This window comes from Pteropus alecto, unplaced genomic scaffold (genome assembly GCF_000325575.1).
Source record: "Pteropus alecto unplaced genomic scaffold, ASM32557v1 scaffold72, whole genome shotgun sequence".
Taxonomy (NCBI): domain Eukaryota; kingdom Metazoa; phylum Chordata; class Mammalia; order Chiroptera; family Pteropodidae; genus Pteropus; species Pteropus alecto.
In genome coordinates this window covers 22,897,666-22,915,054 of record NW_006436811.1, presented here as the reverse complement: position 1 = coordinate 22,915,054, position 17,389 = coordinate 22,897,666, and the positions used below count along the sequence as shown (strand labels likewise).

The following is a 17,389-nucleotide window of genomic DNA, read 5'->3' as shown; positions in this document are numbered from 1 at the left end:
TATTTGTGCATTCATCGGTTATTGGAATTTGGGTTTTTGCCCTTTTTGGCTCTTGAGGGTTTTTAAAATTATTATTAAAATTAGACTTTATTTTTTAGAATAGTTTTAGGTTTACAGAAAAATTGAGCAGATAGTATGGAAAGTTCCATATAAGCCCCTCTCTCTTACCCTATACAGAGTTTTCTGGTATCTTAAATTAGTATGGTACCTTTGTTACAACTAATGACCCAATACTGATACATTAGTATTAATTAAAGTCCATACTTCTGAGTTCTTTAGCTTTTACCTAATGTCCTTTTTTCTGCTCCACGATCCTATCTAGGATACCACATTAAATTTAGTTGTCATGTCTCCTTAGGCTTCTCTTCTCTGTGAGAGTCAGACTTGTTTTTGATGACCTGAACAATTTTGAGGACTACTTGTCATGTATATTGTAGGATACTCCTCTATTGGAATGGATCTGGTATTCTTCTCATGGTCAGACTGGGCTTACCAGTTTTTGGGAAGAAGACCTCAGAGATAAAGTACAATTTTCATCACATCATATCAAGGGTATACACCATCTTCATGATTGATGGCTGTTGATGTTGACCTTGACCACATGGCTGAGGTAGCATTTGTCAGATTTCTCCCCTGAAAAGTTACCTCCCTCCATTTCACACAGTACTTGTTGAAAGGAAGTCTCTATGTGCAGCCCAGACTTAAACAATGGGGAACTATGTTCCCCCACCAGTTTGTATTTGAAGTTAACATACAGTTATTACCTTTTGTGCATTTCTGAGGGTATTTACTGCCAGTAACTTTGAGACTAACATACAAGCAAAGGGTAATATTAAAACATTATATCCCGAATGGATGCATAGCATAGATATGGTCCCAGGTGATGCTGGCCTTGTCACTAAATTATCCTGAGAACCAGCTGTACCTAGTTCCTCTGTTTCTGGCAACTGTTAAATGCCCATAAAAATTTTTAAGACCCATCGTCTAAGATTAGAAAGTTAGGTTTTCTTTCCCTTTTTCACCCCGTGCATGTTCTTTTGTTGGAAGAAACACAATAGGAAAACCTCTGGAAAGAAATGGGAGGAGCACCATGAGCAACTGATAGGATAGTCAGGTTTGAAATATGGCTACATGCTCCCCAATCTTACTCTCTCTTTCAGTCTTACAAGAAGTATAAACATTTATACCAGTGATCTTGCATTTCATTTTTTAGCAATTGTTAGAAATCCAGAAGTCCAATATGCAGATCAAGTCCAACATAGGCACGTTGAAAGATGAACATGAGTTTAAAGAAGAACGTCCTCAGTATCCCCAGGATTTTCAAAATGTGATGCAACTTCTCGATAGTCAGGTATGTAAAAGTGGGCGATAACGGGTAGAGGCCTAATTTTTCTTAGTGAAGTAATTTACAGCAAGCATCATCTAAGGAAAATGTGTATATCTCTTTCAATGACCATGAAGGTGGATAATTTTTTTTTTATCTCCTAATACATGTATAATTCCTAATAGGTGTTCATTCACTGCTTGTTGATTGACTAATGTGGAAACAGAACAGTTGGCAAAATTGTTTCATTTTTTTCCCTAAGATGATATCTATTCAAATTGATAAGTATTGACTCAGTATTTATTTTTCATATTTCAGATGTAGGTCTCACTTTCAAAAGGCAGAGAAAGGCATATTGAAGCACTGTCTTTTTAGAGCTTATATATACAACTACTTTGGTAAACTGATGATCTTTTACATTTGTCAAACTTAATTACAGTCATTTGGAAGTGAACCCCCTTAATCAGTTCAGACTCTACACTGGCTATTTTGGTTACGCTGATTTAGGGGAACATAGTGTTTTACCAAGAAACAAATAGAGATTAAAGTTTATGAATTCGAGATTTAAAAACACGGCAGTAATCCGTCATTTAAAGAGGTACCTTTTTGAAATACGGACTGCCGCCACTGCTGCTTGCTTTGCTGCTCACATCTTGCCTCTTGCTCCCACACATCTACCTTCCACATCACAGGCAGGCTGACCATGTCACTGTCGTGTCTAAAACCCTTCAATGGCTCCCCAGAACAAAGCTGAGAATCCTTAACCAGCATTCAGAGTGCCTGCGGATCTGGACCCGGTGTCATCCCCCACTTTTCTGGGCTTTACCTTGACACTCCCAGTGGCACCAGACAGCTCATGGTTCCCAGTTAACCAGCATTCAGAGTGCCTGCGGATCTGGACCCCATGTCATCCCCCACTTTTTGGGCTTTACCTTGACACTCCCAGTGGCACCAGATAGCTCATGGTTCCCAGACATGGCATTCCGTTTTCTGCATTTGCTCTCGTGGCTTTCTTTGTCATGCACCCCACAGTTTCCTGGACCTGTGGCCTACTCATTCACCTGGGGCAGTGCCTCTTCTGGAGCGTTCTCCTGGACCTCTGAGTTATTGCATTTGTATAGTCCCCAAAGCAGGATCCGATCACATACACATTATGTGGGACCTCTCTATTGCTATGTCCGCTTGCCTCCGTTACAAGGCAGGGCCTGTCTCTTCGACCTCTCCTAGCCTGCCAGGGGCTACCCAGCAAGGAGTCTGGGATCAGGAATTCCATCCTGAACTGAACTGTTGACAGTTGCTCCCAGCAGGCTGGTCTCTCCTGAATTGAAGGACCCAGTTATAAAATCCTAAGGTCCCACCTAAATTTCTCCCGTTTCCTTCTTGTGAGCTGTGTTGTCAATTCAGAACCCATGGACTCAGAAACCTTGGTGTTTCCTTTTAGTTTCTTAGGTCAGCAAGCTAGCACCAATATTTTTGAAAAATAAAATTTTATTGGAACACAGCTATATGCATTCATTAGGTATTATTTATGGCTGCTCAACTGCTACTGTGGTAGTGATTGAATCACATGGCCCCCAGAGTCTAAAAAAGTTACTGTTAACTCCTTAATAGAAAATGTTTGCTGATCCCACCTTAGAGAATAAGATTAAAACCAAGAACAAATATGTTTAAACATTTTTGACTGTATATATTCTAAAAAATGCCTACTATTTTACTAAATAGATAGTTGGGTTTCATAGGTACCCACTAAAAAGGATTAGATTTCTTTGTTACAGTTGCACATAAGTTACTTTTGTTTTACTGTTTCATAGGAAAGCAAGTGGACAGCTCGAGTTCAAGCTCTTCATCAAGAACACAAGAAAGAGAAGGGTCGGGTAAGATTAAGAAACTACCCCAATGTTCATTGCAGCATTATTTACAATAGCCAAGATATGGAAGCAACCTAAGTGCCTTTCGACATATGAATGGATAAAGAAGATGTGGTACATATATATAATGGATTATTACTCAGCTATAAAAAAGAATGAAATCTTGTTGCCATTTGTGACAACATGAATGGACCTGGAGTGTATTATGTTAAGTGAAATAAGTCAGACAGAGAAAGACAAATACCATATGATTGCATTAATATGTGCAATCTAAAAAACAAAATAATCAAACAAAAAAAAAACAAACTTATAGATACAGAGAAGAAATTGATGGTTGCCAGATGGGAGGGTGTTTGGGAGCTGGGTGAGAAGGATGAAGGAATTAAGTACAAATTGGCAGTTATAAAATAGTCATGGGGATGTAAAGTACAGCATAGGGAATATAGTCGATAATATAATAAGACTTATCAGGGTGATCTCTTTGTAAATTATATAAATGTCTAGTCACTGTGTTGTATACCTGAAACTAATATAATTTTTATATATCAAATGTATTTGAAAAAAATACTTAAAAAAACAAACCAGTGGCTAATAAGTGGGTCACTTTTGCAAAGAATATTTGCTTTTTTTTTTCTAATCAAGGTAGTATTTGTTCACTTAATAAAATTTGTGGAGAAATGTGTAACAAAAATTAAAATTATAATTTCAATACCAAAGATAATCACTGTTACTATAATTTCTTTCAGTTTTTCTTCTATGCTGTAATTGTTACATTTCTATAAGTATAGAAATACATACATATATTCTTATAAATTTTGAATTATGCTTTCTATCTATAATTTTATACACTTTTCACTTAATATATCACATTTTCCTATGTTTTAAAATATTCTTCAAAATCATGATTTTTAATGGCTACATGATGATCTTCCAGCTGTTTCATAAGTTAGTAATACTTTTTTCATTGTCAAATACTCATTTATAATTTTTTTTGCACAGAGCAACAGTCTATTAAAATAATTCTTAAAAGGCCAGGATTGTTCACATTAAAATCATTTTAATGAAAACAAATATAATTATAAAACTGATTCCCTTTCAGTTGAATATATCAGAAATTTAAGTGTTAAAGTGATTTTACACTAGTGCAAAACATCTAGAGTTATTTGACATTGTTTTTTTAAAGAAAAATTGTTTATTTTTTCTTTTTAAGTTGTATGCATTTTGTAGCCCCTTGTATCTTCTGTGTCTTAGTCTGTTTGGAATATGCTGTAACTGAATACCATAGACTGGGTGGCTTAAACAACAAACATTTATTTCTCACTGTTCTGGAGGCTGGGATTCTAGATGTTGGCCAAGTCAGTTACTAGTGAGAAGCCCCTTGCAGATAGCTACCTTCTCTCTGTGTCTTCACACGGCAGGGGGAGAGGGAGAGAGAGAGATCGAAGGAGACGGCGTGCGTGAGCTCTGGTCTCTTCTTGTAAGGGCACTAATTCCATCATGAGGACCTGAAACCCAATAACCTCCTAAAGGCCCTCAGCTCCTAATATCAACACATTGGTGGTTAGGGCTTCAACGTGAATTTTGGAGGGTCACAAATATCAAGTCTGTAACACCAAGGGATAGGGATTAAACAGGACCTGTCTGGGCACAAACTTGAGCAATTTTAGAATTTTGCCTCCCACATCCTTCTCTGGCCTTTACATGTCACCGGCAACTGCTCCATCTAAATAGGTAGTCCCTTTTCTTTATTATTCTCATCACTTCATGAGCGTATCTGTGATCACTGTTTTAAATTGTTTTTTTGCCTGTTTACTTGTTTATTTTCTCTCTCCAACTAGATCACTAGCCCTGTGAAGGAGGGGCTCTATTTATCTAGTTCTCCATTGTAGTCCCAACATCCAATAATGAGCCTAAAATGTGGTTGACGCTTATTTGTTATTTACTGATTTAATGTGGAAGGTTGCTAGATGTCCAACAAGGGAATCATTCAATCATGTTTTTGTGGATGAAAAAATGCTAATTGTAGGGATCAGAAGAGCAGGGTTGAAAGAGCTGTCTGTTGGTATGAGCATGGTATTCGAACCCAGGCCCTCAACCTTAGGGCCCTGCTTGTCTGCCTCACTGCCTTGCTTACCTGTCAGGCATTAGGCACTTAGCCAGCTGGGGAGAATAGGCAGGGACAACTCAGAGAATGGTTGCTTTTCTGTAAGAACATTCTAGCTTTCCTTTGAGATGCTCTCAGGTAATCATTCCTAATCAGGGTTATACTTCAGAACAACCTGAGCCTCTTCTGAAATACACATGTGCAACTCTACAACCTGAGATTCTCATTCAGTAGGTAAGTCTGGGACATATTATTTTGGGGAAGAAAAAAACCTAGATAATTCTGTTTTGGATCCATGGTTTGAACCACTGCTCTTGGATAATATTTTCTCTTATTTTTCAAGGCATCTTATAGCATTGGTATTTAGGGACAGAATTCAGGCTTCCTTGTTAATAGGGGCTGATTTTTAATCCTTGCTCTTTTAAAGCTCCTTGTGTTCTAGGCAGTTGTGGGAATTTCAGTGGCCTTCTGGCTGGAACAGAATGCAAGTTGCAGAGTTTCACGCTTGGCCCTGCAAGGTCTGATAGAGAGAAAGACCACTGTGTGTGTGTAGGAGGAAGGAGAGGCCTTCCTGGTTCTGAGTGAGGCGCCTCACCCCATGAATTGTGTGGTGTTTTTGTGAAGCCACTAGGCTACGCTGCTCCCTTGTCTGTTGGTTTTGTTTGTTAAGAAGCTTCTTCTTCCTTCATTTCTCTTAAACCTTAACAGAGAGGTGAATTCAATCAGGTTTAGTAATCTCTGCCTGAGACCTAACTATTAATTATTCCACATGATTGGTGCCTACTGCTACTACAATGCGTATATTGTATTTCTCTGTTTAAGGGAAGTTATGTTTGCCAACTTTTTATTGCTTTTGGAAAAGGAGAAAATATAGAAACATTAGAAAAATCAGGGGTTGGGGGAAGGGAGGGATGAATAAGCAGAACATTGAGGATTTTTAGGGCATACCTTTTGATGCAACATAAGATTCTTTAGAGCTTGGGAGGTTGTAGAATGGTCATGTAATAAAAGGAAAGGAGGATGGGTGATGTGGACTGATAGAAAGAAAAAGCCTAGAATTTGAAATGGTAGAAGGTATGACAGATGGGCTCATGAGCTATAAACTTTTGAAATAATTTCTGGCTATCCCTCACTTAGACGATCACATTCTTCTTATATAAACTCTTTTCTATACTTTCTGATCAGTTCTCAATTCCAATATTACAATGATACCATCCTTCAGTTTTCCTATGTCCTCTTTCTTCTTGGGGCCTAGAATGCCTCCACATATTGTTGATCTTAAACTTCCACCTGGAACCCTGGACATCTTTACTGACTTTTCCTTCTGTTTTCCAGCTCAGTGTTTCCCAAACTGCTGTTGGGAGCACTCTGCCAGTGGTCTGTAAAAATACAGGGAAAGTTCTTAACAATGTCTTCCTTGTCCGGGGGCGAGTCTTAGCATCCACTAGGACATGAAAGGTTCTTTTCAGTCCTCACTCAAGAAACCTGTTTAACTTCGTTCAACCCAGTGATTGTCTAACCTATATAAGCACAGAGAACTTCAGAGGGGGGAACTGCAGTGTATTGATGGAGAGCATCAGCTTTTTTTGTCATTATTATTTTTTTTTAATGTAATTGGACTATTTTTTAGTGCGGCTTTAGGTTCACAGCAAAACTGAGCAGAAAGTACAGGGAGTTCTCAAATACTCACTGCCCCCATGCTCTATAAGCACAGCCTCCCCTACTGTCAACATCCCATAACAGAAAGGTACATTTGTTAAAATCGATGAACTTACATTGACATATCATTATCATCCAAAGCACAAAGTTTGCTTTAGCATTCACTCTTGGATGCTGTACATTCTGTAAGTTTAGACAAATGTATAATGACAAGTATCCACCATTACAGTAACATATAGAATAGTTTTACTGCCCTAAAAATCCTCAATGTTCTGCTTGTTCATCCCTCCCTTCCCCCAACCCCTGATTTTTCTAATGTTTCTATATTTTCTCCTTTTCCAAAATGTCATATAGTTGGGCTCTATGAGATGTAGCCTTTTTCAGATTGGCTTCTTCCACCTAGTAATATGCATTTAAGGTTCCTCCAAGTCTTTTCATGGCTTGATAGCTCACTTCTTTTTAGTGCTAATATTCTATTGTCCAGATAGACCACAGTTTATTTATCCATTCGTCTACTGAAGGACATTAGGTTACTTCCGAATTTTGGCAATTATGAAGAAAGCTGCTATTTTGTGTGAACATAAGTTTTCAACTCCTTTGGGTAATACCAAGGAACTCTATTGCTGGATCATATGGTAAGAGCATATTTAGTATAGTAAGAAACTGCCCAACCGTCTTCCAAAGTGACTGTACCATTTTGCACTCCCACCAGTACCGTATGAGAGTTCCAGCCGCTCCACATCCTCGCCAGCATTTGGTATGGTCAGTTGTTTGGATTCTGGCCATTGTGATAGGTACACTGCTGCTACTTTTTTGATTTGATGATTTATTTCTTAAAGTCCTGGGGGCTACTCGACTGTGTGCAAGTAATTATTATTTATTAATATCTTCGACTGCATATGGGAGCATTGACTTTGAAGGCAGACATGAAAGTTCAGGTCTGGGCTCTTCCCCCTCCTGCTCTCTGAGTTTGGGCCAGCTACTTTACCTCTCTAGAGTTGAGCTTCCCTATCTGTACAATGAGGTCGAAACACGTATCTCAGCTGTTCTGGCGTGGATTCAATAAGGAGTGCTTAACATGGCCTCTAGCACATAGTATTTGTTTTTTAAAAAAATCAAGCAAGTTAGGAAATGTTGCTGTAGACGCCCTTTGCACTCCTCACAGGCGCAGTTACTCCTTGCCCCTTATTTCATCTGCACGTTCCTGTCTCCATTTGCAAGCCATCGGTTTGGAATGTCCTTAGCTCCAATTATCAAGTCTCCCTCTCTGCCTCCTTTAAGCAACTACTTACATCGCTTTAAGAATCGTTCCCTAAATTATTGAAAACCAATTCTTGTTGAATTCTTTTCATCTAATATATGATCCTCCCTGACATTAAGTCTCTAAAGATGAATCTATCTATGAATCTTTGGATCTCTCCGTCCTCTGCATCTCTCCCCTTTCTTTCCCTTCCTTTAGCCATTCCTTCCTTCTCCTCTTCCCTCTCTTTTTTTCTCTACCCTCCCCCTCTCTTTTTTCAGTAAATATTTATTGAGAACCTACTAAGGGCCAGAGATTGTGCTAGTTGCTGGACATATAAAAATAATTCAGATGGGCCCTCTGGCCCAGGGAGTGCACAGATAACGCAAGACCAGTAAAGAAAGCGGGGCATGTACTGCGGGAGACATTTTACGTGCACTTTGTAGACTGATATCTTTCTTAATTTTTTTTTCCAGCTCTTGTCACATATAGAGAAACTTCGAACCTCAATGATAGATGATCTAAATGCAAGTAATGTTTTCTACAAGAAAAGGATAGAAGAGCTTGGGCAGAGGCTCCAGGAACAGAATGAACTGATTATCACTCAAAGACAACAGGTATTTTTGAGTACACATTGGCACTGTTTTTCTTTAAGTGGTGCAGTTTATCTAAGAACATATGTTTTATTTTAGAACATTTGTAAGTTGGATGAGATAAAGAAGATGGAATTTTTTTTTTCCTTGTGGTTGTCTGTAGAAGTAAATCCAATCAAATACATTTTTAAAAAAGGTATTTAAAAATACTGTAGAGCAGATTTATTCAATTAGAATTCAGAATAAATTTGAAGGTAGAAAAGATGGTAATAACTTTGAGAAGCAGCTGAATCCAAACGCAGCTTAAAGTCCTGTAAGTCCATGTGTCTTCCTGTGTCTTTGGAGAACTTAGTAAAAAGGTTAATTTCCTCGGTCCAGTATCTGTCCATTATCTAGTATGTCTCTATCTAATTTCAAGCATGTATCTCTAGAAGACTGTTTTTCTTTGCAGATTAAAGAGTTTACCAGTAAACCATTTAACAGTGTCATTGAACCCAAAGGTAAGTGGGCCAGGATCTCAGTGCTGGAGGCAAGGTGGGCCTCTCTAACCATTGCTGGGTATCAGATGATTGTGGGGCCCCAGTGGTTGCTAAGATGGCATTCCTCTGGTTATTTTAATTTGGGAGATCTGTGGAAGTTGAAGAAATTTAAATACCTAAACTATTATTCAGTGGTCCTCTATATTTTTTATCAGAATATTGTTATGCACATAACACATGCTTAGTACCCGTTTACCGTTGGACTCATGTGCAGCAGGTGAAGTTATGATTAAAAGCACAGAGTCTAGAGACAGACTGAGCTCAACTCCCATCTCTGGCACTTTGTAGCTTTGTGAATCTCTGCCTCAGTTTCCTCAGCTCTAAAGTTGGAATATTAATAGCAACTACATCATAGGCTTGTTACAGGGGTTTCATGAGAGAACTTGTGAAAGTACACCTATTAAACATTCATTAATATTAGTTATTGTTACTGTTATTAAACTCAGTTGTTCTAAAATACTATAGAGGCGGGGTGGCTTCATAGTGTAGTGGTTAGCACGTCTGCTTTACACGCAGAAGGTCCTGGGTTCGCACCCCAGGTAGAGCCACGGACCATATCCCGGGTGCACCAGGCTCTGAGGGTGCCAGGCCCCGGGTGCACTCCGCGAGCACGTGGGAGGAGACGCCCCGCCTTCAGAGATCAAGTTCTTAAAGGGAAATGGCAACATCCATAGGGCAGGGGTGGAAGTGTGGGGGAGGGGAGGAATTAAAGAAGGAAAAAAAAAGAGAAAATAAAATACTATAGAGGCTTGCTGTATTATTCTTAGTTGCGGTTGGTTGGAGTTAAAGGTTTGTTCTAAGCATAGTGAGGGCATATACAACCAGCGTACTGTGGCAGTGAGAGCCACCCATCTCCCTATGTCATTCAAGAGCTAGTCTAGAAGGGAGACTGGCATCCTGAAGTACAGGGTCTCACAATAAAGCATTCAACTTGCATTCTGTCTGGTCTCCTTATAAGTGATCCCAGTCTCAGTCCCTGCATGTCTCAGGTTGTTAAGGCATCTTTGTCTATTTGCGAGACACTAACTGGGGATGGCAACGGTGGTATGAGCTGGGTTTCCTCTCTGTTTCAGGAGCCATGGGAGATACATTAACCTACTCACATGTTTCTCTCTCATTTTGAGAAAAAGGTTTGGGAAGGGCCGTGGTTCCCTATAACTTCTCTTAGAATAGTGAGAGATCGGATAGTGAGGAATACCTGTATATTTACGTCGATGGCATTAATATTTGACTGAAAAGTAATTTTAAGAAAAGTTAGCTTCTTATGGATTTCTGTTAAACATCTTTATTGGATGAGTTGCTGTACGTTGGTAAATTTTGTTTACTGTTTTCTGGGAAAAAAAGATTAGGATAAGTGCTGGCAAAAGATAACCCATAGCTTGTGATTTTTGTTATTAATATATATATATTTTTTGTTATTTCAGGGAATTCTTTAACCTGGCAAACTTTTGAATCTAAGCCAACTGCCCCAGCTATACCTAGTAAGTTTCTATAATAAGCTCAGGGTTCTAAAGATATTTGTAAAGTGCTAAACCAATACATAACTTCTACGTATTATTTTTAGAGACGTTTCTTTGAAAATCAATGTGTTTAGAGATTACATGATGAACTATTTTGATTCCTAGCTTTGACCTAGTTCTAAAACCTAAGATTGTAAATAGCCATGTGACTTTGTGGTGATTTTTAGTTGGCCATACCTGTTACTTTGCAGTTCACCTAATAAAGGGACGACTAAGAATTCTTTGGCATTGCTCCAGTTTGTACTTTTGGGTTTCCCAAGGTAATATACTGTGTGAAGATGTGACTGTGTGGTGGCTACCACATTTTGGTATCACTGAGACTCTCAGTGCCACAGGCTTTGAACTAATGTTCTCTCTGTCACTCACTTGAGTGCAGCTCAACACAGCTGTCTCCCAGAGCTGTTAGGATTTGGCTATATTCCAAACATAGTCTGTACAATTTAGAAATAGACAGATTGTTTTCTTAATTATAGTTAAATAGTTGAGATATTTTTGTTTCCATTCAAGAAAGTGTAAGGGTGGAGGAAGTAAGGGAGCAAGTGATCCTGGGCGAGACAGGAAGTGCGTGTGAACAGGGATCTGAATACTTGGGGGTGGGGGAAAAGGCCTGGACTAAGGCTGGGCACCAAGTGACACCTCAGATAGTCCCAAGACTGTGTAATGATGAAAGAACATTGATGAGCATGTTGGGGAATCTGGCACAATTGTCTGGAAAATGCTAATGGTTTTAACCACTCAGTCTTCTCAAATGTTTCTTCAGGACTCTTGATGTTGCTTTTGGAAGCTGAAAAGGGTTAGGGGTTCTAAAGAGGAAAGGGTAGTTTAAGTGCCAGGAGTAGGGCTGAGGAGAGAGTAGAAGCAGGACTTATATCTTATGAAATAAAATAAAAAAATATATTTCAGAGAAGGGTGGAAAAGTTAAAAGGCACTTAATTATCATTGCTTATACTTTATACATGGCACAATACTGGAATTATATTGTGTTCCAATAAAACTTTATTTATAAAAACGGGTAGTGGGCTGGTATAGCCCATGGGCTATAGTTTTCTAAACCCAGTAACTTCAACTGGGGTTTTCAGAGCTTCTTTCTGGTTTTCTGTTTCTTAGACTTAAACAGCATAAAATAATCAGTACCCCAAAAAGGCATATTTTGGGATGGCAAACTCTTCTCCCCTTCATACAATTCTGTGAATATACTAAAACCCATAAAATTGTATGTTTTAAAATAGAATTTTTAAAATTTTAAAAATTCTATTTCAATAAAGCTATTATTAAAAAGTTGTTTTAGATTAATTGATACTATCTTTGTCATTTGAAACTTTTGTCACTTATGGTCTAAATATATCTTGACTAACTTAATAAGTATTTAGCTATCATCATGTTCAGATATTTATGCTTTAATTATGGAACTCTGTGAGATTTTTTTTTTAATGCTGTTTCAGTGAATGTTCCAGCCCCACAGACTTTGGATGCTAAGTCAAGTCTAACAATGGCACATGGTAAGTTTCAGCAAAATTGCAGCGTTTTATGTGCAGTTTCCACCCTGAGTTAAATAACTTATTAACTGAAAGTGCTCTTCTGTGGGGGTAATTATTTAAAACACAAAACATTTTAGTGAATACAAAACAGTTAATTAAACTTTAGTCTTCCTATGTAAACTGGATATACCCACCAAGGTCATAAAGTATAAAATGTATGTGTTGCTGGACTCACAAGTAGAGATTTTTAACTTTGAGTAGTACTTTGATTATTTATGATTTTCAGTGGAAGGTATAGTAGGTATTGGGTAAGAGAGTGACTTTCTACTAGGCCAGCCGACCAGCACATGCCGCAGGGCATATGTGATTGTTTTTATAACTTTCAATGTGGCAGCAAGTCACCTTTTAAAAGCAAACAGTTTCAGCGATTGGTTGGGAAAATCTAGAAAAGACGTGACAGAAACCAAAGGAAAAAAGCAGGAACCACTAGAGGAAATCACTACCAGGACTCAGTCACTGGACCAGGCCACTGGGTTGATTCTTATTAACCTCCTCCAGTGGACAGGGCAAATATTTGTAGCCTTAGTTTACTTTTATACAACTAAGGTGCTTACAGTTTTTGTAGTATGTTTTTAAATACTTTCTTTTTCTATGGTCTGCTATAGGTTACGAATGAATTAAAATGAGAGGGGCATCATCTTTTTCCTGTTTTACCTAATGATTACTTCATTGCACATTTGTTTTCAGATGTTCAAGTAGACTTTAATCCATGATCAGTGAATCAGACTTTTTGTCTTCATAAATAGTGTGGTCCGTATGTGATAGCCTTTATAATTATTTTTTTTTTACTTACTGAATGACTCATGAAGTATTTATTGCTCCTTACTTTTTTTCTAAGATCATTTCAAGTGGATCAGTTCCCTTGAGCATATGTTCACAATACGTAAGGCATAAATTCTCCACATATTGGATGTTATTATTTATAAGTGTTTAGAACATGCAGTGTTTTTTTTTTTCTTTGAACCAGTAACAGAGATACAATGAAGGACTTGTATAAATTTACTTTAATATTGAATATACAAGACAATTTTCTCTGGCATTATTCCCTACTTATACTATTTTATGTCAGGTCTAAAATTTCTCTTTTGCCTCCTATTTTAGGGTTGATTTTTATAAAGCAATGCTAGCCACTTCTCTTTAGTACGTCGACAGTGTGTTTTGGCTTCTTTTTATTTTTTTTCTACTTTGTTATGGTTAGCTTTCTGTATGACATTATACAAGGACCACATTTTCTTTGTTTTATATTTTTGGTGCCTGATAAAGAACACAGACAATACATATGTTAACCTTTCTGAAGTTAATTCAAGGGTCCTGACAAATCTGTTGGTTCTGAAGCAATGTGTTCCATGTGGCCCTGCCCTGATTGGGCCAGGGCCAAATGAGTCAGCAGTGCCCTCCTGCTAGCATCTTCTGGAATTGAAATACTCATTTTAAATGCCAGCCAGACTTGGCACAGGGCCTTCAGCCCTTGGATTGGGATCAAAACTAATTTGTGAGCATCTCAGTGGACGGGAGCAAGGAGGAGGCTTGGCTGGGGCTCACTGACCTTCCTCCAACCACAGCCACAACCACGTCTCCAGCCGAAGGGGTGCAAGGAGTGTTAGTCATGTATTGCGTAACATTAATTAGTCTGATTACCTTTCTGTCTTTCCTTTTGTTCCATCTCAAAGACTGATGAGTTTCTTTACCATAAAAAATGTGATTACTTATCATCTTAGGTTGGGTTCCCTCGGCAAGACAAACTCAGGTGGAGATTTGCAAGTGGGAGGTTTATTGGGCAGTGCCCTCAGACAACACCTGCGATGGAAGCAGGATTGCGTGGAAGGGGAAGGGTATGTTAAACCCAGAGGAAGCTGCAGTGGAGCCCTCAGCTGATCTTACCAAGAGCTTTAGAGATGGGATGGCACTTTAGAATATTCTTAGATTGAGGTGACCAATTAGCTGATGTCCCAGGAAAGGGGGACGGGGCTGCTCCCTTCAGCTAAGACAAAGCAAAGAGTAGAAGCAAAAGGTAAGAGGAAAGCACTAAATGTGAATTAATGGTGCGGATGAATTATTTGTTTGAGCATAGAGTATGCAGAAGAGATTTGAAGGAAATAAGTTTGGTTGAGACTATTCATGGCAACCATTGAGTTGACTATATCTGTTCAGGGCTGTTCCTGCGTCAGTGTGTAGCTGCTGAATGTCCTGAGGCTGGGTGAGGCTGGATTGGAGAGCTGGGCTTTGGAAGCTTAGCCTGACCAGAGTGTGTTAAAAAAAATCAGAGCTGGGGAGACCAGTTGGGATGTTAGTAATAGTCTGTGTGAGATTCCTCACCTAGGAATCAGGTGTGGCGATGAAACTGGAGGGAGTGGACATAACAGCTGTTAAGCGGCATTGGAGGAAAGGCTAAGCAGGTGTTGGGGGACAAGGATGAGGAAAGGGGCAGAACGTGATGAACTCAGATGCTGCGGGCGGATGGCAGTGCTGTTTAGAAGATCCAGAAGACAAACCCAGCAAGTGTCAGTAGGGAGGCATCCTGGCTTTGTGGCCAACAGCTGGATTCACAGTGGACTCATGAAACCATAAGCTTAGGTTTCCTCATCTGCTACATGGGGAGAATAGCAATGGCTACTTCAGTGGGCTGTCATAAGGGTCGAATGAGTCAGGGTCTTTGGAGCAGGAGCCGCAGAGCAGGCACTGGCTAAATGTTAGCTTCAAGGGTAGGAACGATGAAGTCCAACAAAGTCAGCCAGTGAGAGAAAGGGTTGAGTAGAGATCTGAGTATTTTTCTTCTGGAGGTAATGGTAGAAGACTGACAGAAGGATTTTTCCAGCAAGTTGAGGTGAAGACTCAAGCCTCCGAGTGTTTCAGCTCTCACCCTGGAGATCTCAGCTCAAGACAGAAATGGGGACTTTCAGAATCTGGACCTGTGACTTATAAAGCATAAGAATGACAGGCCCTTCCTTCCCCTCCTAGGACATCAGTCTGCTTTTTTTGGAAGCTGGGGTCTGATTAACATCCCTTCCTCAGCCTCTATCGTAGGAGCCTGGGTTCAGGTCTCTGCCCCTCCCCCAGGACCCTGTCTTACACAACACAGCAGGAAAAATCAGAACTTTGAAAATTTATCCTGACTCAAGAGAAATAAGTCACAGATTATCTTTATAATAGAATGATAATAAATTTGCAATATGATGATTTTTTCGAGATTTTATAGAACTTCCCACATAACCTTATTTTTGTCTTTTGCATGAAGTACAATCAAATATAAACCATGTGACTTAAAAAACATGAAATTAATTATCCTCCTAAAATTTCTATTTTCAGCAGTTTAAACTGAAATAGTCTATTTGTACACTTTAAATCTTGATGCTGAAAAACAAATTTGAAAGCACGTTTGGTTTGCAGCAGTTGCAGTATGTGGATGGTCTGAGATGCTTAGCGGGGTCGTGTTCCTGTTTAAAATTAAAGTGCACTCCTACTTACTAATAGACTGTGTTCCAAAAGTTAATTTGAAAGTAGTTTAAAATGCATTTCTCCCATACAGCCAATGTTAGATGGGTTGAACAAGGTAGCTGGCCAAGCTATAAGAGAGGTATTATACTCGAGCTAATACTTTCAAAACAGATCTGTGCCTGGCAACTTGGTGAGCACTCAGTAATTGTTGGCCATTATTACCTGTGACCTACTCTGGGGTCTGGTGGTAGAATCGAATGACCTCTGCTCTGTGGGTGCAGAGAGCCCTCTGGGGAGGTGCCCTGTGACAGTCTCCAAGCTGAAGATGAGTGCACCTCCTAAGCCAGACTTCCTGGTTGCATTTCATTCCCTGTCTAATGCCCGACTGCCATGGTTGGACCTTTAGCCCTAATCTGACCTCCGTGAAGGAACTTTCTTTTTGTTGATAGGATTAGGGTCTGGCATTTTCCATGCTGCCCTCGGGTTTCCTTGTGTCTGCACAGTCGCCTTTCCCTAGGAAGTCACCCAAAGGCCTCATCTTCCCTGCCACTTGTCCTGGGGTAGGACTAGGAAAAGCTCATCTTCATCTGTCTTCAGCCTTGCCCTGGTGACTCTGGAAACAGAACTTGGTCTTCGGTCTACGGCCATGCTACCCTGAACAAGCCCGATCCTGTCTGATCTCGGAAGCTAAGCAGGGTCGGGCCTGGTTAGTACTTGGATGGGAGACCACCTAGGAAGACCAGGTGCTGTAGGCATAAAAAATAAGGGATTGTCAGCTGACGTGGTCCTTGCAATCTGTGAGGTCAACCAAGGGTCGCCTCACCTAAAAAAAAAAATGAGGAACTGACGGGCTCTCACGAGGGAAAGGGGAGGCAGCTCAGTGGCCACTCCCTCTGAACCTAGAGCCACCTGTCCTTGCCCTTTACATCTTCTATTACCACTTGAAGACTGTGGGGCTATTGAGAAGTGGGATTCCCAGGGACCCAGAGATTTTTTGTGTTTATCTTTGGGAATTAAAATATTTTCAATAATTTTCTATTTAGCCACTTGATCAAAATATTTTATAAGGGAAATATTTATCGGGATAAGTGAAGAAGATTTTTTGCAGTTGTGTCCTTGTGCATTAAAAGAATCATATCGGGCACGAGGTTGATGAGTGAGAAACTTTAACTTAATTATTAAAAAATATAATTTCCTGAGAGTGGAGTTAGTGGAAAATGCATAGAAAAGATACTATGAAAAAGTGAGCAGCTTTAACCAACTGTCTCAATATTTTTTTCCCAGTAAAGTCTTGCTATTTTAGACATGATTAAAATACTGTGGAACTATATCTTTCAAGTCTGTTTGAAAGTAAACTAATTTTACTTTCCTGTTGTCCTATTTGTACTGTTCTTATTTTTCCTCATTAATAGAACAGGCATTCTCATCGCACATACTGGAACCAATAGAAGAACTTTCAGAGGAAGAAAAAGGTAACAAAGGGCTCGATCAGGGTTATACCTGCAGAGATTATATTTAGATAAAACCCAATCCTTGAAAATACTATCCAGTGGTTTTATCACACTATAA

General features: G+C 39.3%; 1 protein-coding gene and 1 non-coding gene across 10 annotated transcripts in view; both read left to right on the top strand.

Annotated features, from left to right (window-relative positions):
• The window catches only part of DZIP1 (DAZ interacting zinc finger protein 1), a 51,975-nt gene that overhangs the window by 18,389 nt on the left and 16,197 nt on the right, over nt 1–17,389 (top strand). For 6 of the 9 annotated variants that reach the window (XM_015590893.2, XM_015590891.2, XM_025048169.1 and 3 more), the window contains exons 9-15: nt 1,214–1,351; nt 3,136–3,198; nt 8,672–8,812; nt 9,240–9,288; nt 10,752–10,808; nt 12,290–12,346; nt 17,233–17,292. In XM_015590893.2, coding sequence (XP_015446379.1) covers nt 1,214–1,351; nt 3,136–3,198; nt 8,672–8,812; nt 9,240–9,288; nt 10,752–10,808; nt 12,290–12,346; nt 17,233–17,292 — 565 coding nt within the window. The remainder of the gene's footprint in view (nt 1–1,213; nt 1,352–3,135; nt 3,199–8,671; nt 8,813–9,239; nt 9,289–10,751; nt 10,809–12,289; nt 12,347–17,232; nt 17,293–17,389) is intronic. The other 3 variants (XM_006913818.3, XM_015590892.2, XM_015590894.2) reach the window with 3 other exon arrangements.
• Nucleotides 16,457–16,575, top strand: LOC112481540. Its single transcript, XR_003046909.1, has one exon. It is a non-coding gene; the product is annotated as a 5S ribosomal RNA (ribosomal RNA).